Here is a 24,757-nt window from a genome sequence, read left to right as displayed (position 1 = left end):
ATAGGGAATTACCGGGCCATTCCGAACTTGGAGGGCCCGGTAATTCCCTTTCATGGGACCCAGACCCGGTACATCCCCATTCCCATTTGAACCCGCATAGGGCTCAATAGGAATGGGGAGGATGCCAACAACGGGCCAGTTAATGACAGGCCGTTGTTAGCATCCTGGTCTGCTAGCGGGTCCCGCTAAGGACGCTTGGTTTTACCAGGCGTCCTTAACGGGACCCGCGGGCAGACCTCATAATGAGGCAGTAGAGGGTTAACAGCGCTGGCAGCTCTAATGGCGCCGTTAACCCTCTACCGCCTGGGTCGTAATGAGGCCCAATGAGTTATAACATTGACAGAGCCATAGATACTTAAAAAGGTCCAACATGGATAAATATGATATTACGTGCACATTTTGCGTCAAGGTGCAACAGGATCATATAAAAAGCTATGCTATGCCTTGTTCCCCAGTTTTTGTACATTGGAAACAGATATTTCTGTCTGCCTCTGCATTCATGGGGCACAGTAGCATACAATGCACTAAATTATCATCGCCATGCCATTTGTAAAACACTTGCTCTAACCCATACTTCCTTTATCTAATGAGAGAAGTGTGCCTTTTGTAAATAACGAGTTTGTTCTTAAACAAAGCAGAATGCCCATCTTGCTTGGATTGCTGAACCATTGAACATAGCTTGGTGCACCTATTGAATAAAATGCTCCTGAAATAAAGTTGAACACTCCCTTTTTGTGCTTTATTTCTCTTTGTCTATGGCAAAAATATTCTTTCATCCACATTCTGTGCTCTTATTACCAAGAAATTAATTATCTTTTCTTTGTATTAATTCGGAGTATTGATGACCCCAAACATAGTCACTGATACAGACTTGGTTTGGTAAATATGTATGGTGTGGTCCATGGGGAGGCCTCCTCGTTAATTCTGATATTAATTGAATTATGTTTTTACTAGTGAACTGTAGAAAAGAATTTGAGAAGGAAATTATGTACCAATTAATCTAGCCACAGTGAAATTCTTAGAAGTTCTTGATAGATTTTAAAAGATTAAGAAATAGTTTGTTTTATCATATAGAAAAATGTGTGCGAAATGGTCACAATGTGCTTGGCATATAAATCAACTAAACCAATATTCATCTCTTCTCTTATTGTCTCAGATAATTTGTCATGCCACTGCTACGCTGATGATGGCCAGATTCTTATTTCCCTCTAATCCTCTGATTCTCCCTTTCTCCACAACCCAGACAAAAACTGATGTACTGTTCTTTCCACCCACATCTCCTCACCCCACCCCACCCCACTTTCGTTACCTACCTCATCACTGCTTTTTTTCCTCATCCAACCGTAATCTTGGTGACAATTGATTTTGCCCTCTCTTTTTCTCTACACAGTTCTAAAACAACTCAAACATATTGTTTCCATCTCCATAACATATGTAAAGTATACCCTTTCCATTCTTTTAATTCCAATAAGCTCCTTACCCTCTCTCCCATCTGGACTGCTGTTCAGCTCTCTAAGTTGGACTACCTGCATCTCACCTAGCTCCTTATTACTCAGTCTTTAATCCGGCTGTTTGTCTTCTCTTCTCCATCTCCTCATATTTCCATCAATCCTCCTCTTCTCTGTCTTCCTTCTTCCCTTTGAATTGCGTCTATTCCATTTCCTCGACAAAGTATACAAAAGCATCCATGGCCTTGTTCCACTCTACCTTTCCTCTGATTTCTTCCCAACAACCTTCTCTGCACCCAAGCACTTCACATTCTCTCCATTCCCAAACTTCCCTGTGCTTAACCCCATACCACCGCTTCTTCTTTCTCGAACCAACCTTACCTTCTGCATCCACCTTAAAATCTCTCCCCTCCGATTCTTAAATTGTATCCACAGTTCTTGATTTATGTAACCTCATTAAACACATACTACAATGTTTACCACTATATTGTTTAGTGTTTTGATGAAAATACTATATAAATGCCCAGAAACTACAAAAAACAAAGAAGCTTAAAAGGACTAGGAAAATAGGAAATCAGCCAATACATTTTAGAAGTCTGAAATCAGGCATTTACATTCTATGGGCCCAAGCATCATTTGGGTGCAATGAATAGGACCTACCACTTTATTAACAGATTTCTCCCAAGCAATAGATTTGTCCAGCTGATACACACAGAGGCTCAGCTGGGCAGCACTGCGACATCTTTCCACTGTCTGACGCCATATACGTAAACGAGGAGTGATTTCATATTCTCTAGAGGGTGAAAAACACAAAACAATGTTATTAGCTTATACAGATTTGTACATCTCAGAGGGAAAGAACTACCAGATGCATAGGACCAACACGACTAGATATTGGACAGGCTTAGAGGCACAGGAGGGCCCTGACTTTAATCACCAACATGCACTCACCCACTAACCCCAAGTACAGTGGTTTCCAGGCTGACATTACTCACAGTTCGGTCTGGCTGACTTCCCCATTCTCAGACTGCGTCAGAACCAGTTTCTCAGTGAACACCTCACTCAGCACCCAAAGCGGCTCCTTAAGATAGCGCCGTTCAATATTGAGCTCCAGGTCAGCCAGCCGCTGCACTGCTCGGTCAAGAGGATGAGTATTAACCCGCCACAGCTCCATCCCTTCCTTTTTCACCTTGATAGTGATGTCTTCTAAGGGATCCACTTTGTGCTCATAGTATTGCAGGTCTTCTCTTGTGGAGTCCAAAGCTGGGAGCATCCATCCCTGAAAACAAATTAAAGTGAGTGACTTTTGTTAAACATATAACCTAATTCATGCCCATAGGACTTGGTCCCTATATGAGAAGACATTCCGTAATTACACTACAACTTCAAAGATGTTAACCGGACACTTTTTGGTAACTGGTTTGAGAATGAAACCTAAAAACACAACATTAGAGGCTTTAACTGATCTGCTACTAAACGCTGTGACAGCTTTCTCTAGAGCATAAGTGTAGGGTAAAAGATATTTATTTAGCACTTAAGTAACTGACAAGTCAAGGATGAGGTAGAAAGAGTGCGCAACAAGGAAGCAAATGAATAGTGGGCAGAAATGCATAAAGTAGAGTTGACTAAATGGTGAATGGATGCAACTTGAGAGCTTGGGTGAAACAGTGATATTTCTGTTCTTCAAGCAGCTGTAGAGGCAAGGTGTTGAAGGGGGGGGGACTTGGATTGCAAATGAGCATCACAAAACATTCCTGGAGAGTTGTGGCACTGAGAGAAGTGAAGCATATCATTGGGGATATTGAGTTCTTATGTAGATGCACCCTTGGCCATGTACAGCCTTGTTAGTCAGGCTGAGAGCTTTATATTTTATACTGGAAGCCACAGGGAGATAGTACAGGTCAGACAGAGTATTTGAACTGTGTCAGATAGAGGGATAAAGAGGACTATGGAAGTTTTACTTTGGACAGACTGAAGCTTAATGTTAAGGCAATTTCTGTACCACACTCTGCTGAGGGCACTACAAGCACTAACCCACCTGACAAGAAAGTGAAGCAAAACCTCTCTTAAGAAAGGTAACGTAGACAGAGTGAAAAGGCTTAACTCTCATGTTGAGTAGACGGCAGAACAAAGGTACAATTAGTCCACACGCATATGTCTAGAAAATACACTACACGATGTACTGAAACAGAAAGGTTACTCACCGTAGTGACATCGGTACTAAGTTAATGGTCCCATTTCCTCCATACTGTGGGGGATGTCCGACGGAAGGGGGTCGAGCTAGAGCGTGTTTCTAAGCAGCATTCTAGAATTGTTTTTACGCCTGAATGCCCTGACATGCCCTACGCGGCACTTCCGAGGTCCTCTGTGCAGATGTGATGACAACCCCAAGAAAGGTTGTTTTCTGAGTAACCCATATTAGGTCTGTGGATGCCATAGGTTCAAAACGTCTCTGCATGAGAGCAAAAAGTACGATATTCAGATCCCATGCAGTTTTTCGCCGCCTTGGCGGGTAGTAGAGTTTCAACAGCCCAATAAAGTGCCCTTTGACCACCTTGTTGGACAAGGAAAAATCCTGCTCTTCCTTGCTCAGATATGCTCCTATCGCCGACAAATATGTCCGGCAAGTTTCTACTGACACCCCACATTCCGCCAGGTGTGTTATTTAAAAGAGAGGACGTCAGTGTGTGATGCATGTCATGGCTGCTTTTGTACCTCTAAACAACAGTGGCAAAAACGAGTCCACTTGCTCATGTATTGGGGCCTTAGTGCTGTCCTTGCGTTCAGCTTTAATAATCTTTACATTTTTTGTCTGAAAGAACAATGTGCATATAGACTATGTCCTCAGGGACCAAGCTGACAAGGACAGCGATTGAGGGTTGGGGTGTAAGAACCTGCCCTTCTCTTTAGAAAGCAGGTCCGTCCACTCGGACATCTTCCACGCGTTCTGACATTTTAGCGATTTAAGATCTGAAAACCAGAAGGGAGTCATTGGGATCATATTGCAATGTTTCGATCGTTTCAATTTGTGAAGCACTTTGCTCATTAGAGGAAGCAGCGGAAAAGCTAAAAGGGTCTGCTCGTCCCACACAAACATCCCCCAGCTCATCTTGCCAGATCTCCTTCCATGAGGCGTAAATGTCTATTTCTTGTTCTCCTCAGTCACAAAAAGGTCCATTATCAGTGTACCCCAGGCCCGAAAATCTGTTAACAGCCCCCTGCTATCGATTTCCCATTCGTGCGAAAAATGGGTTATACAACCCACCACATCCACTCTGATATTCTGCATGCATGGTCGGTGGGCAGCCATCGGCAAGATTGCATGATCTAGACTCTGTTAGGGAGAATTCTCTGTAAAGGCTAATTTCCCAAACCTAGTGAGTTCCCCAGCAGCTTTGCTGGATTTTTGGGGTTTATGTTTTTCTCCTGCTAAGAGTGAGACTCTTTTTCTCCCACTCTTAGACATGATTTGAGGTGTTCCTTTGACTTTGTATGTGTTTTATGGACTATGGGGTCCTTTACCCCATAGGGCTTCGTGTGTTTTTGGTATGTGGGTTACACAGCACCCTCCGTGCAGTAACCCAGGGGTGTTGTAGCGACCCCCAAACATAGACTCCATACCCTGGGACTGACTACTGTTTCCGAGGGCATGTAAAGTCACCATTGGCTTTACTAGTCTTAAATTGTGAACAGAACCAGTACAAAACATCATATTGTGGACGCACTGGTCGGGGCAATTCGATTGCCCCGGGGTCTGTTGTTCGAGGGGGCACTGTCCAGTCCCCCCCGACCGAGTTTTGGCTGGTGGCAGTGGATACTACTTTTTATATTCGACCGCGAAGATATCCCTACGGGATATTCCCATTGTTCGAGGCTACCACTTTTTAAAATAGCCTCGAACATACCGCCGTTTTATTAAATTAATATAAATTCACCGGTTGGTATTTTTTGCCGAAACTCTGTTCCAAAATGGCGTTTGTGTTCGCTTCTGTGACTCCAACCCAAGTCGAGCCCTTTGGTCCACTTTTTGGCGGGCTTCTCCACAGAAGCCTCCAAAAGTGGTGCCACTCTGTCTGGGTACCACAGGGGGCGTGAGAGGGGGTTTAGGCACGCTGGAATGAGTTGCCTTGGCAACTCAAGTCGCACTCTGGTGTGATTGGCCCAGTGGTGAGCCGCCCGGTTCACCACTTAGCACGTTTGAGTGACAGCTAGGACTGATGAATGGGGGTTTTCTGCATAAAAGCAGGGCTTTGGGGACTGGAACTTGAGGAGTCGTCACAGGACCTAAAGAATCCGAGGAGGGAGAAGCCGAGCCGAACTGCAACGACGACACCACCGGTGGAGCCCTGCTGAACCGTCTCACCACTTTTCCCGACGACAGAGGAGATCTCCTTTCCGGAGAGTCTTCTTCCTTTGACTAGTGGGGATAACCAGTTTGCCCGTCTTTTCGCCTTCCTGGATCATCTAGTGGCCGCCTTGCCTGTGCCAAGCACCCCGTCAACCGGAATACCACGGTTTACCACTACCGTGAAGAAAAGGGTAGTACCTTGTAACTGGAAAACTCAGCGGCTGGTTTCTTCCCTGGCAGTGCAACGACCTTCATCTTTCCTTCACTTTGAGACCTCCTCTTCCTCTGGACGGAACACAGACTTGCACCCGCTGCCAGGAACAACTGCCCCCGCTGGAGCGTTCTTCCCATTTCAGGTACTGTGTCCCGCCAGGCTTCCCTTGCGACAGATCGTTCGGGGTGACAGTAAATCCTCGACTTTCTAACCTGGGTTAGCCTGGGGCCTGTTAACTAATTTTTCCTGACTTGATCTCAATCTTTTGTGAACTATCTACAAAGACTCTTTGGGCAGAACCCCACTGTGTGATCCTGGACACATTTTGCTTGCTCTCTCTAAGAGTGGGCCTGGCATTTGAACGTCCTTGCTCTCCAGTAGACTTTGCCTAACCTGCCTCACTGTGGTTCTTTTAAAAGTATTGAAATTGTGTGCTTTCATAACTCTGCCTTTTTCCCTCCCTTTTTTTTTATAACTTATTAGAGTGCCATCTTAGGTTAAGCGCTCACCTCTGTCTGAAAATAAGTGGTGTTTCTCACTAAGACTTGTCTAATAAGTAATCGGGTCGTATATCTATAATAGTGACTGTGTGTGGAATTTACTTACCTTTTTGTGCTAGTGTAATTTACAAGTGTGTCTTTAAATAAATAATTATATATTTTTACACCAAAGCTCTGGTCAGTGTTTGCTTGTGCTACTGTATCTCTATACCTATTGTGTATACTCTATATACTGCCTAACTCATCTTGAGAGAAGTCTGACTGCTCAGCCACAGCTACCAGGTAAATCTGGGTGGTACAGACTGCTACCAATTGGGTTTACTGCCAACACCTGTAGTCTTAAGCCTTTTGCAGTGGTCCCTAAGGGAACTGCACAGGTTTCTGCCTAACAGACTCCATGCCCAGATCTCCATAGCAAAGTGACAAAGGGTCACTGATTTTGTCCCACCCTTATTGTTTAAATAAAATGTGGCAGTGGTGTTGTCTGTGTAAATCAGGACCTGTCTGGTGCTTAATTCCAGCAAAAAAGCCCTCAGTCTGAGGAAGATAGCTTTCAGTTCTGAATAATTCATGTGTTGTTGACGGTGCTCCTTCCACCCCAAGATTGTTTATTTTGCATGCACTCATCACGGCCCCCCTTCCAGCAAGAAACATCCACTGGAAACTCTCTCGTGGGTTAAGGGAAGTCCTGTTGTGAGGTTTCCCTCTTCTATCCACCACCGTAGATCTGAATGCAGAGACAAGGGAATTGTGATTTGTTGTGTCTGCGGTTGAGTCACCTGATTTCACACCGAGTATAAATGCAACTGCAACTGTTGCATCTGCAAACTTGAAAGGGGGATCACTGTTAAGATGGAACAGTGAGGTCTATCATAACTTAGTTACACAAACCTTTGTTAGGAACATATGTTAAGTATGCTCTAGGTGCCATAGACAATTTGCTGGGACGTCTATACTGATATGAATTTTTATGACGGAACTCACTGTGCAAACATTAGGTGTAGTTGTACAGCATAATGCTGGCTTCAAACACAATGTACAAAATGCTAATAACCTTTTAAATGATTTTCTTGTCCCCCCCTCTCCAAGGCCTTCCCCTCCACCCCCCATTATTTCCTTCTCTATTTTCATATTTTGCTCCCTTTTTTGCCATCCAATTTGGACATTGTATTATTTTCTATGCTTGGATTTCTATATTCACAAACGTTGTGTAAATATATGTCACTAATTGTTTGCTTTACACGATTTGGTTTTGGAAGAACCTTCATGTTGTAACAATTCTGCCAACCAATTTGATGTCATTTAATGGCTAATTGAACAGTTTGTTAAGCTATTGCCTTGAAAAAGGACCGCAAAGGTTGAAACATGTGTTGGCAAAAAGGGCACTATTGACACCATTTTGCATGATGTTAATGCAAATTAAAATAACTTTCAAACTCTTTTTGACTGGTGAGAAAATCGCACAACACTCATTTAAAAACATATATAGTCACCATAGGTTCCTAAAATGCATTAAATGACTTTAATCGATGAAAGAATGTAAGTAAGTGATGCAGTAAAATGGAGCCAAGTCACAAGAAATATGCCCTAGCTCCAGAAGTTCAATCCCTATGAAGAGTGGGGTCTTGTGCCCAAAAGTCACAATTATCTGCCCAGAATGTATCTGATGCAGGTAAAGTACTCGTGTTGGTGATTGTTCAAGAGAAAAGATGCAATACATTTACTGATAAGTAAAAATGTGTTCTTATCTTTCAGGTTTCACTGCTCAGGTGCGACAATCAAAAAGTAGTGAAATGGAAGGATACAAAGACTTGTTCTCAGTGTCATTCTATGGAAGACAGGGGGAGACAAGTGCATTGCATTTACATACCTCCATGACTCTGATTTTCCCAGGTGACTGGATGGGTCGACTGGGGGCCGGGGGAGGAGTGTTGCTCCGGGGGCAAGGAAGGGGGTTGCTGGAGTTTGGATTTCCCATTGTTGGTTACAGTGAGAGGTGCCCATGAGTTGCAGGTGAAAGGATTCTTTCGGTCTGGTCCAGGAGCAGATTGCAGTCATTGGCGATGGACAAATGCAGAAAACACTGATACAGACCTCTTCAGGACACTTCACAGGACTGGGGGAAAACGTGTTACAGTGATGGCCACCGCATACAGACGATGGCATGCGTATTTCTAGTCGCGGACGTAGAGGTCCTACCAGAACAGGATCCCTTAAAGCTGGGAGGCTGGAAATCGGCAGGACGGCGACTTACACCACAAGATGGCAACCACCGAAATTCTGGCTGCAAATGCGGAACAGCGACGGTTCTAGCAAGGTAGCTTACTGGAGAGCTGGCCAGTCCACCAGGTGGTCCAGGGACACTTCTGAAGGCTCAGGACAGCTGGATCCTCAGGAACACATTGAAGCTAGTTGGTGCCACCAGTACCGGGGTTGAAGCACAGCACAGGGCCTTTGCATATCAGGTAGTCCAACAGGGCTTCATGAGGTCAGACGCAGGAAGGGATGCTGGGTCTCTTCAGGAGTCTTCTTCAGATCTTCAGTCGGCTGTTCTTCTATGAGGGATTCTTGACTCCAACACTGAGCTGAAGAAATGGCTGCAGGAGTCCTCTTATCCAAAATCCAGCCTGGAATCAAGTACAAGCCCATTAGTGGTAACGACTGGCAACATTCAAATAGCAATGAGTTGTATAATCAGGGACTGCTATTAGTTTCACTCATGCCCCACACCTAGACTCACTGGTATCACAGATGTGGAGTGGGACCAGACAGTCCCACGCTCTGCCTGACCAATGTATACACAAAGGTATCACTAGCCTGTGAAAGCAGCAGTTAAGCAGATCTCTTGTGGTTCTGCATTGAGAAACGACCAGTCAAACACTTGTCAACATACTTGCTTATAAGGAACGGCTGTGGATTTTCAATTTCAAGACAATTGAACAGGGTCTTAAATCAGCTAGAAGAGTGGCAATCATGCATCTAACAGGTACAGATACCAGTCCAATGTCTACCACTTTTTGACAGGAATATGATACTCTTATCCTGTTAAGTCCCCTTTTTATGTCAATTTGTTTCAAAGCCTGTCTCATATACATGTGTTTTAATATAAGATCTATCGGTAGGTTGGACATATTAGTCTGTCCTCCGTGGAGTCCCATTTTTTATGTCTGTTGTGATTGAAGCCTGCTTTGTATATAAACGATCAGTTTGCGCCGCGGGTCCGGTGAGCATCATTAAGCACGTCAACAGACCATCTATGAAGAATTGGCTATTAATATTAAGGTATGTGCTTGTTTACCTCGTCTGGAGAGAATCCACATTTGAAGCATATACTTTCCATTGCTAGGCTCCAATTTGCCATGGGGTTGAATAATACAATTTATCTTTCCAAAGTTAATAGTTTCCGAGGGCTAGTGCTGTCTCAGCTTTTGGAGAGATATATCCTTGGCCTTAAGCCCTGGGACTGCATCTCTCCGGCGCTGAAATCCACCCACTGGCTTCCAATGTCTACGAGCATCAAGTTCAAGATCCTCTGCATAATCCAAAAGGCTTTCTGGGGCCGAACCCGCACTATCTACAACGCTCGCTTCCTAAATACTCTCCCTCTAGAGCACTCCGCTCATTATCCTCCAATAAACTCAACAGGCGAGCAGCTTTCACAGAGATTTGGAGGTAGAGCCTTACCCTCTGATGGTGCCTCCCCTCTGGAACAGCCTCCCTGCCTCTCTCTGTCTTGAGCCAAGTTCCGGAAACTCAAGACCTTCCTTTTCTCTTCCTGCTTCTCTCTCCCTCGCTAACCTCCTTTCTTTTCTCTCCACCCTCTGTCTCCCCCCTAATTCTGTTCAGTTTGCTGACTGGTTGCCTGGTTCACCTCCAGAGCATACAGGTCCCAACCTTCCCCACCAATCTTTTTGCACTTGCATCAGGGCCGTTGCACTTTGTTCAGCATTATTGCACTTTCAGCTTATGCTCCATGAGTGGGGCAATCCTCTCTGCACTTAACACAGGGCCCTGCTGGACCGGACTCGTTTTGTTCTCCAGCACTACCACGCCCCACCCGCACCTACGTCTGTACGTATGCTTTACCTAAAGGTACTAGGACCAGTTAGATGTCTGTCCCCCCAACCGCATTCTCTTGCCCCCCCCTCCCGAGCTGGTCGCAACTGTAACACTTCATGCACTTGCACTAGGAGAAATGTCGTCAGGCCTAGTATTCTAGTTTCTCAGTTTAGATCATTCAGAATCTTCAAGGACTAAGAATGATTACTGTAGTCCTTGGTTCCCTTCCTGCCTTGAAGCGCTTCGAAGCACTTGAACCTGTGTATAAGCGCTATATAAATAAAAATAAATACATACATTTTAGGACAATTTATTTGCATTTCTGCAGTCTCTTCCTTTGGATTTTGCTGTGGGGTAAGTGCCCAGGTGTAGCCTAACTTGGGGTGCAGTATTTGATGCCGGGGTTGAGAGAACACTATTATTGTTTCTCCCTCCTCTTTTTCAGACAATTACTGAATTCTTGGCCGTATGCCTGTGAGCATTACAATTTATTCTTGAATTTGCCCTTTAAATATTGGATAGCGGTTTGGCAAATAAGAGTCGGTCCTACTTTAAGCGTGGTTTCCTTTTTAGTAATTTGTTACCCCAAGGAAGACGTGCAATAATGAGCTGCTTACGTCGAAACCGGCCGGCTATATTTGAAGGCATAGAGCTTCCTGCTTCAGTGTCCCAAATTACATTGAATTTGTTCCTTAACTTTATGGAATTGCCACTGTACTTTGTATTTTATTGTCTATCGCTGAATTCTAATATGATAGATACATTTATCTCAGATGCACCTTAAATGACTGTTTATTTAGATGCACTTCAGCTATCTGTTTACATTTTTTATGTGTGTTTTTACTGTGCTGTACAGGATGATTTTTGTGTGATATTCTGATGAACTTTTTTTGGCATGTAATTTAAAAAAAGATGTTTTTTCTATAGTTGTCCATTACAAAACAATTTTTTCAACATTAGCGGGTTTATAAATAAATGATGTGCAAATGTATATTTTTGTCAATTTTGTCCACAGACCTCTACACATCTGCTGTTATAGTATTTTCCTGAGTGGTCTGTGGGGTATGGGAATACCTGCGTTTCTGATGTTAGTATTTTAGGGCACAAGGCAAGTTTAGCAGGTTCCAAGCATTAAAATGGTGGCAAAAATGGCCGTGGACACAAAATATTTTGGCAAAAAAGGTGGTGGTTTTGCCTCTACAATCCATGTAAAAGATGCAGGGGACACCACCGCGATCCTTGGACCCATTATACCATTTAAGGAGTGTAATGGGTTACACTTTTAACGGGTCAAACCACAGCATTTCTGCCACGATATTTTGTACAGGCGATATTTCTGCCGCGATTTTATCACTGCATACCATTTAGTAACCATGCATGGTAACACAAACATGGTAAAAAGAATTGCTACCACCAGCTGGTCTTTAGGCACATATAAAAGTAACGCAAAATTGCAAGTGTAAACTCTCCCACATGTACAGTCCCATATAATTGCAATTAATTGCAGTTTTTATGCTGGATTAAAAAATCTACTGATTTAAGGTTAGGCCCAGTGCATAAGCCTGTTGCATTACAAACAAGATGGAAACTCTGACCTGTGACAGGGTGGTACACCCGTATCAGCCAGTCGTCTAAATATGGGTATATATGTACCCCTTGAAGGCAGAGGTGTGCCATGAAGGCATCCATAACCTTTGTGAACACCTGCGGTCCTGAGTTCAGTCAGAAGGGAAGGACTTTGTATTAGTAGTATACCCCCTGTATCGAGAAGCGAAGGAATTTGCGGTGCGGGTCCCAAATGGGTATTTGCATGTAAGCATCCTGGAGATCCAAAATGCACATCCAGGGTCCTCCCCTGTGCTCAGGCTCTGGTCGGGGAGGACCATCTTTAACTTCTCCATTGGGAGGAATTTGTTGAAAAGTGAGAGGACGAGAATAGTTCTCCACCCGGCTATGTCTTTTTTGGTGGAGTTTGAAAAACCTTTAAAAGAAACCGTGCACCGGATTCTCTATTGAACTTACTCTAGAGTATCCAGTATATTCAGCTTTATTAAACCCTCTGACAGATTTGATGAAAACTGTTGTGGGAGGGAAGCTGGTGGAGGGGAAGGAATGGGAAGGAAGGTATCCTGAACTCACCACCGATAGTGTCCATGCATCTGATGCTATGAGCTGTTAAATGGAGGGATATTCTTTCACCGACCGGTATCAAATGCTGCTGGGGTTAGGTGTGTGTAACCTTGTGTTTGTCCGACTATGCCGGCGCTGTGCTTTGGAAATATTTTCCTGATCTGATGGGCTCTGTCAAATGGTTGTTTTCCAGATTTTCTTATGCACATGTCAATATTTTTGTGCACTTTAATCAGGCACTCCAGCACAGATCGATGCCTAGGATCAATCCTCTGGCCGCCATATCCACATGGCCAGTGGCTGCCTCCAACATATCACAAGTCACCACCCTGGCATCACATGGGCCAGCCAGAAACTGCTCTTTTCTCACACCAGTTAGGTCCTGCGCAAATGTTTCCATTTCCCAACAGCTTATTGACTGTGGTAACAGTTTCAATTTCCCAACAGCTTATTGGCTGTGGTAACCTGAAGGCCTGCTGAGGCCAGTGACAGAAGGAACAACATCACTGAAGTGGTGGGGCAAGAGATGGGGTCAATCTTGCACTCAATGCACCACGCCTCAAATCTTCTCTATCTTCACACGCACAGATATGTTGTAGATGGTCTATGTGCAGCCAGCAACACCTCAAGCACCTCCTCAAAGAGATCCCACTCATATCTCATCCTCTCAAGAGCCACGCTATTAGGTGAAGCACCCGACCTTGCGACTGTTAGTAGATCCGGCTACTGAGGCAACCGTTGAGGTGGGCAGATGGTCAGATCCAGAAGGTTCAAGTACCACGTCCACCACATCCAGTCCGGGGCGATCAAGATCATGTTTTCTCAAAACTCTTGAGCCTCCTGAGAACACAAGGATTGACGGGAATCAAAAGGAAGGCATAGTCGAGAGGGAAAGTCCAATCCACTAGAAACCCGTCCCCTAGCGCACCGTTCGCTGGAAATTCCCTCAAGCAAAACTGTCTGCAGTTCCTGTTGGACTCTGTGGTATAGAGGTCCACTGATGGGGTCCCCCAGTGAGAGAAGACCTCTTCTAGGACTTCGTGGCACACTTCCCACTCGTGCAAAACCATGCTCTGCCTACTCAGAGCATCCATCAAACTGTTCTCTGTCCCCACCAGAAGGACTGCCGAGACCGAGATACGGTCCTCCAATAGCCAGAACCACAGCTGCATCGCCTCTCTCCAGAGCAGGGAGGGAGCGCATGGCACATTGCTTGTTCAGGTAGTGCATGGCCACCGTATCGTCCATCAGAAACAGGACATGCTTCCCCTTCAGAGATGGATCAAATGATCTCAGGGCTAACCTGAAGGCTTGCAACTCCAGCCTGTTGATGTGCCACCTGACTTCCATTGCTGACCAAAGGCTGTTCACCTGCAAGTCCTTGCAGTCAGCGCCCCAGCCCTTCAAAGACGCATCCGTGGCCGCAGAGGCCATAAGGGCTCCCCCTGCCATGAAATTGTTGCAGTTGGCCCACTAAACAAGGTCGTCAAACACTGCCCTGGATACCCTGTAGGAGCCATTGAAGTTATAACATGCACGCCTGGCCTCTGGCACGAGAAAAATACAGGGGGCCATGAGGCCTAAAAGGGGGGGGGGGGAGGAAGCTGCTGGTAAGGCGGCGTGGTTCCGGAACTGGTTCACCATCTGCACAATGCTGTTGGCTCTCTCCTCTGGAGAAGGTGGTGGGGGGGGGGTTAGGAGGAGGGTATAATTTTCCTTCCCCATCAGAGTGTCTAGGATTGCTCCGAGGAACTGGAGCCTCTGGACTGGAGTCACTTGGGACTTGTTCAAGTTCAGGGAGAAACCCAGCCTGTGGAGTAGTGAGCAAAAACCTGCTCCGCTGACTTCCCCCGGATTAGCCAGTCCAGGTACGGGAATACATGGACTCCGGATCTCCTGAGGTGAGCTGCGACTACTGCCATGAGCTTGGTGAAGACACTTGGAGCAGAGGTCAACCCAAAGGGAAGCACCTTCAACTGATAGTGCTGGTTTCCTATGAGGAACCTCAGGAACTTCCTGTGCGTTTGATGTATCTGCACATGGAAATAAGCGTCCTGCAGAACTATTGACACCAGCCAGTCCTGCAATTCTAAAGCGTGTAGAATTTCTCTCAACGTCACCATCTTGAACTTGTCTTTCCTCAGGAACTTGCTCAAGGCCCTGCAGTCCAAAATGGGACAGAGATCTCCTCCCTTCTTGGGCACTATGAAATACTGCGAATGCCAGCCCAATCCTCTCTGCTAGGGTGGTACCTCTTCCATGGCACCCTTCAGCAACAGGGCTCTCAGGTCTTCCTGGAGCTCCTGTCCCAGTTGGCTTGGAGGTGGTCTGGCCAGAGTTTTCCTTAAGAAGGCAGACAATAGCCCCAGCGCACAAGCTCATGGGCCCAGGCGTCTGAGGTAATCTCCCGCCATTGGGGCCAATGCTCTGACGGTTGTCCACCAAAAGGTAAGTCATGGGAGGGGAAAATCAAAGCGGCTTAGAGGCCAGAGCTGCCCCCGCTGCTGCTTGTTGGCCCCTGGAAGCCCCCTTGCCCTTGCCGCGGCACGAGAAAAGCTTCTGCCCTTGCCTGGCCTGCAGGTGCTGCACCTTCCTGGCTTAAGGCACATAGCGCCTATAGCTTCTGCCCCTCATGCGACTAAAGGCAAACTCTATAGGAATGACTGGAGATTGACTATCGAAGCCATGTAAGCCATGTCTGCCTATTCTTCTTACCTTAAATACGCTAGGTTCCCACATAAGAGAGGTCATCTGTGTTAGGCAAAGTTTGTATGCAGTACCCTTTGGGACCACTACCCACAACTAGCACTACAGGTGTAAGCAAAACCAGTCTTTGGTATAAGTCTGTACTACACAGTTTTGGTAGCGTTGCTGAGCGGCCATGCTTATCTAATAAGAGGGGAATGTGAGCTGTAATGATGTTACACAGAGGTCTACAATCACAAGTATTCAAATAGACTCTTATACTCAAGGTTTCTTGGTAAAAAAACATATAATTTATTTCACAGTCAGTTATAAAACATTCACTAGAAGGAGGCAATCTATATCACACAAAAATATACTTCAGTACTTTACACGGTACGGGTCTGAGGAATTTAAACTACTTTGAAGGAGGAGCAAAATGGCATTCAGAGTACTTTGAAGTAGGAGCAAAAAGGTATAGGTTAATAAAAAGAATATTACAGTTACTTTTAGACAGTGCAAATAGTTTGGGTTCACCAGAGGAGCCAATTCAATGCAATAGGGTAGGCCAAAGTCAATGGGCTAAAGTCTTGAATAGGCTAAAGCAGTTGTGGTAGTTAAACAGAAAAGTCTTTGCCAAAGTTCTCAGAAGTAGTTAGTAAAAGAAAGGTTGGGTCACAAGCTGACTAGGCCTGCAAGTTGTCAAAGTTTCAAGCACTTTCGCAGTGAGAGGTACGTTCTCTCGTTCGGGTTTTCACAGGACCTTAAAATGAAGAAAAAGATGCAGCTGAAGACTTCTGTTCCTGGCAGTTCCTGCAGATATCGCTGTTCCTGAGCCTCAGTCATGGGGACACGAGGGAGGACGCCAGGGGACTCCTGCACTGCACTGAGACTGGTCGCAAACCTGGCAACTGGCAAATCTTCGATTCCGATAGCTGTAGTAAAGCACACAAACTAGTGTCCCTCTCCCTGGTTATTCGGTTTCCTGCAGCACTCTGATGAAAATACAACCAGCTCCGAGAATGGTATCCAGGTGGCTTATGAGTCGAGTTGATTGGTCCCACCAACTCAAAGGGAGAAGTCGTCCTTACAGGGCTTCTCCGTCGAGACGGACTTGGCGATTCGGACCTGCTGCGGGGCTTCACCGGGCAAACCAACAGTCCAGGAGTTGCAGCAGCCGTCCTCTTCAAGCTCGTCTTCGGTTCTTTCGTTCCAGTGGTCAACTCTGCCTTCCAAGCCAAGAGACTCGCATTTTATACAGTTCTTTCCCATTCATTCCAGCCTAGCTGCCACTCACCCAGCAGGGTGGCTGTCCTTGCCAGACACTCAGCCAGCCAATCACGCCAGAGTGCATTTGTGTCTCCTAGGAGTCTAAGCACATGGAGTTTTGGGCACCTCCCTCACTTCCTGCCCACCCCAGACCCTTGGGTGCCAGAGGAGGTCTTCAGTCCTGAAGCCCGCCAAAGGCGTAGGAACAAAGGGACCAAACCTGGTTTGGCGCGCAGAGACAAACTCTAGGAGGACCTTTCCAAAACGAAATGGCAAACAAAGAAGAACGGGACCGGTTTAAGCAAAGGGGGCCCATACGCCATCTTGAAAAATATGGCTCCCGCAATTTAACACTACCGGTGTTAGCGGTCAGGACAAATCATGGTAGTTCATTGTAAAACCACTGCCACTGGCCATTTCGAGACGAAAGGGTAGCATTTGACTGCTACATGAGTTTCTAGACATTGGGGATACTAGGTAAACCCTGCAGCACTCTATTGTAAGATAGGGTGGGCTGGGTCAAGGAATTTGAAAATACTAGTAAAGTCAATTTCACTTTACTTTCTCTGGGAAACAGTAGTTTATCCCAGAGAAGGTATTTAAACCTTGTGACAGCCTAAAAGGCTTCCCTGTGTCACTGCACTGAGGGTGCTGTGTGACACACATGAAAAGATGATGCCTATAGAGTTTTTCTAAAAACTCCATAACCAAAGGAACACAAGAGTAAAACACATTCAAAATACATCAGAGAATGGGGAAAAAAGGCTCACACTCTCTCCAGGTAAAAAATTCAAGTTGTGGTGTGCTCGTAGTGTGTCTGGTGGAGTGTTGGCGCAAGGTTCTGTTTTTCTTTGCTCCGTGACAAATTGGAACTCTACTGCAGCATTGGGATTCAGCACAGTTCTCTGTCTATCTCTTTGACAAACCTAAGTTTTACTTCATATCCACCACGCAAGCGCAGTGTGCTTGCAGTGTTTCTGGCGTCCGGTGTGTGGGCCACTTTATTTACATTGTGGTAAGCTTTGGATAACTGACTTGGCACGGCTCAGTGAACATCATCGAATAACCGCTCTGGGAACTTTTTAAACTGTATGCACCAATTCATACAGATCTTCTATCTCAAACAATTTGTGTCTGGGCTGTAATACGGTTGTTGCTTATGCACGGTCTGCAATTGCAGCAACAATTATCAACTGTGAAAAACTACTTTGCTGGTACTAACTGCAAGCTGTGGGGGTAACAGAAGTTCCGTACACAACACTGGGATAAGCCACGCTGAAACGTGGCTCGTGACTTGCATTGATTTAGTGTCTTTTATCACACAAGTGCACTCGCGGAGCGACTAACTGCTGGGCTAGACCCTTTGAGCAGTCGCCTGCGATACACTGGTGTTTGGTGTATATAAGGGAAGCATCCTAACGTGGAGTGACTGCAATTGTGGGGCAAGACCACTATTCTCTTGGCTTGGTCTGCTGATTTGAAGTGACGCGTTGTGACTAACTGCAGGGCTAGGCCCTTTGAGCAGTCGCCCATCACCGCTTTTCGGTCAGCAGTGATAATCTGTGTGTTTTCACTTGGTGCGATTGCAATTGTGAGGAAAAGCTTCTTCAGTAGCCAATGGTAATCTGTTTGGACTGTGCGCATTTAATAATATCAGCATCACGCAGTACAATCACAATTGCAATTGAAGTTGATCAGCCACTTTTACAGTTGAAAACATTCGACAGCTAGTGCTGGACGCGAGTACTTGAAGTTACACGGTAACTTTGCGTTAGACATTGCAAGCCAAGGAACAGTCTAACATAAGTTTTGATTTCATGTCCTCAGTGGGCTACTCTTTAAAAACAGGTATGCCCAACACCCTGAAAATATCAAGCACTTCATTAGTTTTAAAGTCAACGCCTGTCTGCCCAACTTCGCTGAGTGCGTTGAAATGCAAAATGTACAATTATCCACTCGTCAATCCCGAAAAGAAAATGTCTGCGGGCGATATAAGAGACTATTGTAAACCTTCATCAACTACCTCTGTTGTCAGTACAGAGGAAAACTTAGAGCTGCCACACAGTGTATCTCAAACAGTAGTGGCATATTCAGAGTCTTGCAATACGTCTATTACTGATACCCAATTGATGTCAGTTGAAGGGCAGCACATGTTGATTTCCAAAGTAACACCACCTACTAATGTCTTAAAAGATCTATTGCCATCTGATGGCGTACCACAGACTGCTCCCCCACTGAATTTGTCACTGAATGAAGCACATGGCTTAATTTCTCATATGTCATCTATTCACTCTTTGCAACAAATTGACGATAGCCATAATACTGTTGAAGACATATATCTAACTGCCTTGTCCTCTCTACTAACTTCTGAAGTCAATAGTTTGTTTGATAATTCTGTGCATTCTGTTCATACACTTTCTCCTAGCCCGATTGCTAATAGATCTACTTCACGGAGACATAGTGATGTCTGTTTACCAAACGCATTACCACCAGTACATTCACAAAATGTTTTGCTTGAAATGACACTCAATGTCATGAACATGACAATAGTTACTTTAACCAAATTGAAACGTTGGACTTTAAATTAACTGAGCAAGCTATGCAAATTAACCAACTTGTGGTATGGATGTGTGACATGACTAATCAAAAGACACGTCCCTCCTTAGGTGGAGAAATATTGAGTACACAGAAAAATGAGCCCGAGTCAGTACCTACAGTGCACCCTAACGATCAAACCAATGGCTCAAGACACCCAGAATTTTGTAAAACTGCGTTGCCTGAAATTGGATTTATAATTGGTGTGCATGCGGCCCACAATAGTGAGAGTGAGTTTCAACAGCCAGTTAAATCCAATAGTGTGAATAAACATCCAAATAGAATTCACAACGCCTCTGATACATTACCATCTTGTGATTTAAAACAAATAGCAAACCCCAGAGACAACTTGCCTAATACTCCCATAACTACAAATCAGATTTCCAGCTGGGCTGAAGAGACTGTGGGACAGAAGATTTCGTATAATCTTTTTAATCCCAAAGTAGCTAAGGGAAAATGTGCAGTGTCTTCTTGTTTATCTAAGAAATCCAAAAATCAAAAGGCGTTGCCGTTGAGAGTTAGAGCCAATATTAAACAGTTAATCAAGCGATTGGCTCCTCAAAACAAATCTGCTCCTAAAGCACGATTGACAAAACCTAAATCACAAATACCTCCAACACAAGAAAGCAACGATGGGGCCTCCCAGACCATTGAAGTAGAGGATTATCCTCCCCTTAATGACCTGATAGCTTCCATCTCGCTATCAAATGAGACAAAGGAGGTTACGGACACTCCCCAGTTAACTCTAGTCGGACCACACTTGCCCAGTACAACAAGCAAACAGGTAAAGCTCACCAGTGGTGAACAGGACACAAGTCAACTTTCTGTCTAAACGGACATACGAGTACACATTGAGAGATCGATTAAACAATATGTCTCCATGCAACAAACTAACAGTGCTCATCCTGCAACACCCAAGCAACAAGCCCAGGAAGTAACTAGTGATAGTTGCTTTAACCTTCTGACTCACCATCCAGGAGATCTTCTTTATAGTGGAGAAGGAACTCAGAAATTGGATGGGCAGGACAAAATGGCCAAGCAATTGATGTCGTATAAACAAGAAGTGGGAAAGATCATATCATTTAGTGGCATATCTTCGGAAGGTCCGGTTAGGCCCTTGGGACAGACAATGAGGGATTCTTTGGTGGCACGAGGGGGTCAATTCACCAACAGCATTGAGGCATCTAAGGCCAATCATAGAATACCTCAGTATGAAAATACGGTTGGGCAGTCAAATGAATCAAAGTCAGATTAAGTCACTATTTACTCTTTCAGTAATAGAGTGCAACATTCACCTAGCGAATCCATCGAAGAGCAAATTGCCAAGGCAGTTGACAATTATCTAAGACATAACGTTGCCATCAAGCAATCGCTGATTGAATCTAGTAACCCCGTTTCCTGTAGTCACGTGCAAAACTTCACACGCACCACAAGCCTCATCCATTAAAAAATGCTGTGACCTCAATAATGATGGTCCTCAAAATCCTAGTGAGCAGGTAGCCCAAGCTATCGAACATAAAAAGAAAAGACAAAAAAAAAAGAGACGACAAACTGGGACAAGTTTCATCGGCTTATCCTAAAATGCCGCCTGGCACCCTTTACACCTTATGTAATGAATAGGACTAGCATTTTGGCCATATGCCATGTGGTGAGTAGTCTACAAGACATTATAACAACAGATATAGAACAGGTGGAATTCGTTAATGAAAATGACCCTTCAAACGTAAGGATATGGCTTCAATCTCGTCAGAAATGCCTTTTGGCAGGCGCACATGGAGATTTTTGCCTTTGGGTTTGCCTTGGCACGCGACCCTATCATTATGGACACCAATGGTGAACAAAGAAAAGGAAGTAAGTTGAATTTCATGTCATCCGAAAAAATAAAAATAAAAATAAAAATGCTGTTAACCAGGGGAAATTAACTAATAGCAATCATGACACACCCACTCACTTGCACGAGGGAACTTGTGATCCTAATTGATAATCAATAGCGAAGAACGACACGTACCATATTCTTAATCAGTTGGAACACATGTGGGTTCTCTCATTTGTTGGGAGCCAGTGCCGACTTTCTAGCAGTCCACGATATAATATTTCAAGAGTCTTGGCTAGTTGAAACGCCAACTTGGGAAGATCATACTATCATATTACATGCGGACAAGTCTTCTGCTTGTGGTCGGCCATCCTCTGGCCTGGTAATTGCCATTAATAATCACAAGAACTGGCACTTATCATTTTGGGTGGCACCCAATCTGTATTTACTTATGGCAAAAATAATCTATCCCGCTGGTGTGATTGCTATAATTAACATGTATCGTAACCCCAGGGGGATAACTGATGACTTTCTTTTTCGACCTAGAAAACTTAATGAATATCATTTTAGCAAAACCTGAAATAACTAATACCATTTTGACTGGTGATCTTGATTTGCAATTACTGCCTCCTCAAAATCCTAAATACAATTTGACTTGTCTGAGGTGGAGCTTGTTGATGAAAGATAGAGAGTTTCTAATGTGCAATGGGTCTGTACCTGGAGACACTCCGGCAGAGGTCACTTGGCGAAGACTGGCGAGCGCATCGACAATTGATTATGCCTTTGTTGATCCATGCATGTTTGATGCGGCTACGAGCTTCAAAGTGTTGCCCCAAACTTATAGTGATCATGAAATGCTGAATTTAACTTGGGAAGTATTCATGTGTCACCAGAATCTGCTTGCAAAAGATTTCGACAACCCATGATAGTAAACAACGCTCGAACACGTTTTACGTGGAATATCCGCGCTTTGGCAGCGTTTAATAGTAACGTGGAGAGCAGTTACCCAGATGGCATTACGGATAAAAGGGACTACACATCCTTTCTTCATTTATACCAGACGCAACTGCAAATGAAAACTACCATCTACCATAAACCTAGACACAAATTCGATGCTATGGTTCAGACAAAAAAATCTCTGCTGTGCAAGACGTAGAAGCTTGTTGCTGCATCAAACTGCCTTGACAAAAAGAGAGTCATAAGATCACTTAATTGTCAATATAAAAACTGGCTTTGCTCGCATAAAATGCATTTGTTACAGACAGACAGGGCGGCCATGTTGTGCAGTGTCCTTCAGAAAGATACTGCCCAAATCTGGACTTTAATTAATATTGCAAACAATGCCGCTCAAAAGCCAGTGCAGTTGAACGGTGTGAATGAAAATGATTGGGTGTCACACTTTACTACTATCTATATGAGACCATTGTGCCATAACGACGATACCATCTCTGAGTCGTCTAACTATGAGGGATTACTTATTTTATTTTAGAGGAAGATATCCTATTCTATATAAATAAACTCAATAATTCTCGAGCTCCTGGCCCTGATGGGTTATGCAACCTCATGTTCAAACAGAACCCAATCTTTGGTCAAAAATGTTGTACAACATCTTTAACCAAACCATAGCAACCAATGTAATCCCTCCATCATGGCGCTTGTCAGTGACCGTTTCAATTTCTAAGAAAGGTGATCACTCTGCTCCAGGTAACAGATCGATTGCGCTCCTAGATGCACCCGGTAAACTCTTCTCTAAATTCATTTTGAGGGACTTTAACAAGTGGACCTCTGCATTTTGCAGGAGAGACCTGTTCCAAACTGGATTCATTCCAGGTATGCATACTAGCGTGAATTTATTCACTCTCACTTCTATCATTGAACATCATCACACAATAAATCAACCTTTATATCTAACTTTTATCGATCTGCGAGCTGCATTTGACTCGATTTCTAGGGAATTATTATTCCAGAAATTGTGCCAACAAGGGTGTTCTTCCTACATCGTGTCGCTCATAAAAGATCTTCACACTAATAACATCATACAAGTGAGATTAACAGCTGATGGGAGATTGTCTGTACCAATAACATTTAGAGGGCGGAGGCAGGGTTGTACCCTATCCTCAGCCCTCTAACTTTTTCATCTCAGATGTGGGAAGAGCTTTTTTGAACATTCTTACTGATCCCCCAAAATTCACCGCCTTCTCCGTATTAAGTTTGTGTTCATCCTCGACTTTGTGGTATACATCCACCCCCAGGTACCTAACAGTCTCGGTTGTCCATCTTATCTGTAGCACTGGCAGCTTATGGCGTGGTATTCCTACAGAGCTACCAAGGTGGAATATGCATGACTTTTTAGGGTTGATCGTTATACCAGAGAGCATTGCGTATCGTTCCATAATCTCTAAAATATATTGTAAGTGCTCTTCATGATATTTCAAGTATAGCAGCATATCATCTGCGTACAAAGATATCAGATGCTGCCCCCCCCCTTTGTGCTGAATCTCACCTCCCAGGATTGCTGCCTTAAGAACGCCGCTAGAGGTTCCAATGCCAGAATAAAGAGCATCGGGGACCAGGGGCATCTCTGTCTAGTACCCCTGCTCAGTGACCATTGTTCTGATGCGATTGTGCCTGTTCTAACTTGAGCCACCGGCTCACTATACAGTAGCTGAGCCCATTGCAAATACACTGGTCCCATCCCATATTCCTTTTGAACCGCCATCAGCCACGGCCATTTGAGCGAATCGAAGGCTGTCACTGCATCTAGTAAAACTACTACCACCTCCTGGGGGCTCCCCTTCGTCCGGTCTACAACGTGATGAAGTCTTTTGAGATTGTCTGATATACTCCTGCGCGGGACGTACCCAGTCTGATCAGGGTGTACATGTTTATTTATAACCGGCCGCAATCTGTTGGCCATCACTGCAGCAAGTATCTGGCTGTCCTCGTTGAGCATCAATAACGGTCTATAAGATCCCCAATCCGTGCTCGGCTTATCAGGCTTGAGGAGCGGAATAATGATTGCTTCCCTAGTCTCTGTCAAAGGCCTTGTTTAACATGGCTAACATCGGTGGGAGCAGATCTGTCCTGTATGGTTTATAGAACTCGCTCGGGAGTCCATCAGCCCCTGGATCCTTATTTGTAGGTAGTGATTGAATCACTTGTTCTAATTCATCCAGCGTGAGTGGGACCTCTAAATTCTCCCTTTCTGCTTCCTCCAACTTAGGCAAATTGATCTCTGCCACCGTTTCTTGTAGGTCAATTTCCTCCTCTTCCATAATGTTTGCATATAACCTCTGATAATATTCAAAAAAACATCTGTTTACTCCTTCTGGAGTATCTTTTACCATCCTGTCCTCCTATTTCATCTCCTGGATGGTTTGTCTAGGGGTCTCACTCTTGAATAACCAGGCCAGCAACCTGCCCGGCTTGTCACCTTCTGTACATTGCCTTTCTATAGTTCAGGTTGCATAGTCTCTCCCAGTGGTCTCTGCATTCCTGCTGTAGGTGGTGTATGGCCTCGGCCTCTCGTGGGGAACTTACTCCTTTCTGCATTTTAACCTCTATCTTCTTCTCCGTGCCCTGCAATTTGGATATTGCCGCTCCTCTCACCACCACCTTGAATGCCTCCCACAACATGCCGACTGATCTCACGCTCCTTGTGTTATGTTCTAAGTATTCCTTTATTGCTACCCTCAGGTC

General features: G+C 44.7%; 1 protein-coding gene across 4 annotated transcripts in view; it reads right to left on the bottom strand.

Annotated features, from left to right (window-relative positions):
• Positions 1-24,757, bottom strand: part of BAZ2A (bromodomain adjacent to zinc finger domain 2A) — a 2,136,751-nt gene that overhangs the window by 264,818 nt on the left and 1,847,176 nt on the right. For all 4 annotated transcript variants that reach the window (XM_069653682.1, XM_069653683.1, XM_069653685.1 and 1 more), the window contains 2 exons: positions 2,444-2,727; positions 2,109-2,241 (listed from right to left, as the gene is read on the bottom strand). In XM_069653682.1, coding sequence (XP_069509783.1) covers positions 2,109-2,241; positions 2,444-2,727 — 417 coding nt within the window. The remainder of the gene's footprint in view (positions 1-2,108; positions 2,242-2,443; positions 2,728-24,757) is intronic.

Source organism: Ambystoma mexicanum, chromosome 3q (assembly GCF_040938575.1).
Source record: "Ambystoma mexicanum isolate Mex_15411 chromosome 3q, UKY_AmexF1_1, whole genome shotgun sequence".
Taxonomy (NCBI): Eukaryota; Metazoa; Chordata; class Amphibia; order Caudata; family Ambystomatidae; genus Ambystoma; species Ambystoma mexicanum.
Note: the sequence above shows the minus strand (reverse complement) of the source record. Positions and strands in the feature narration are given on the sequence as shown.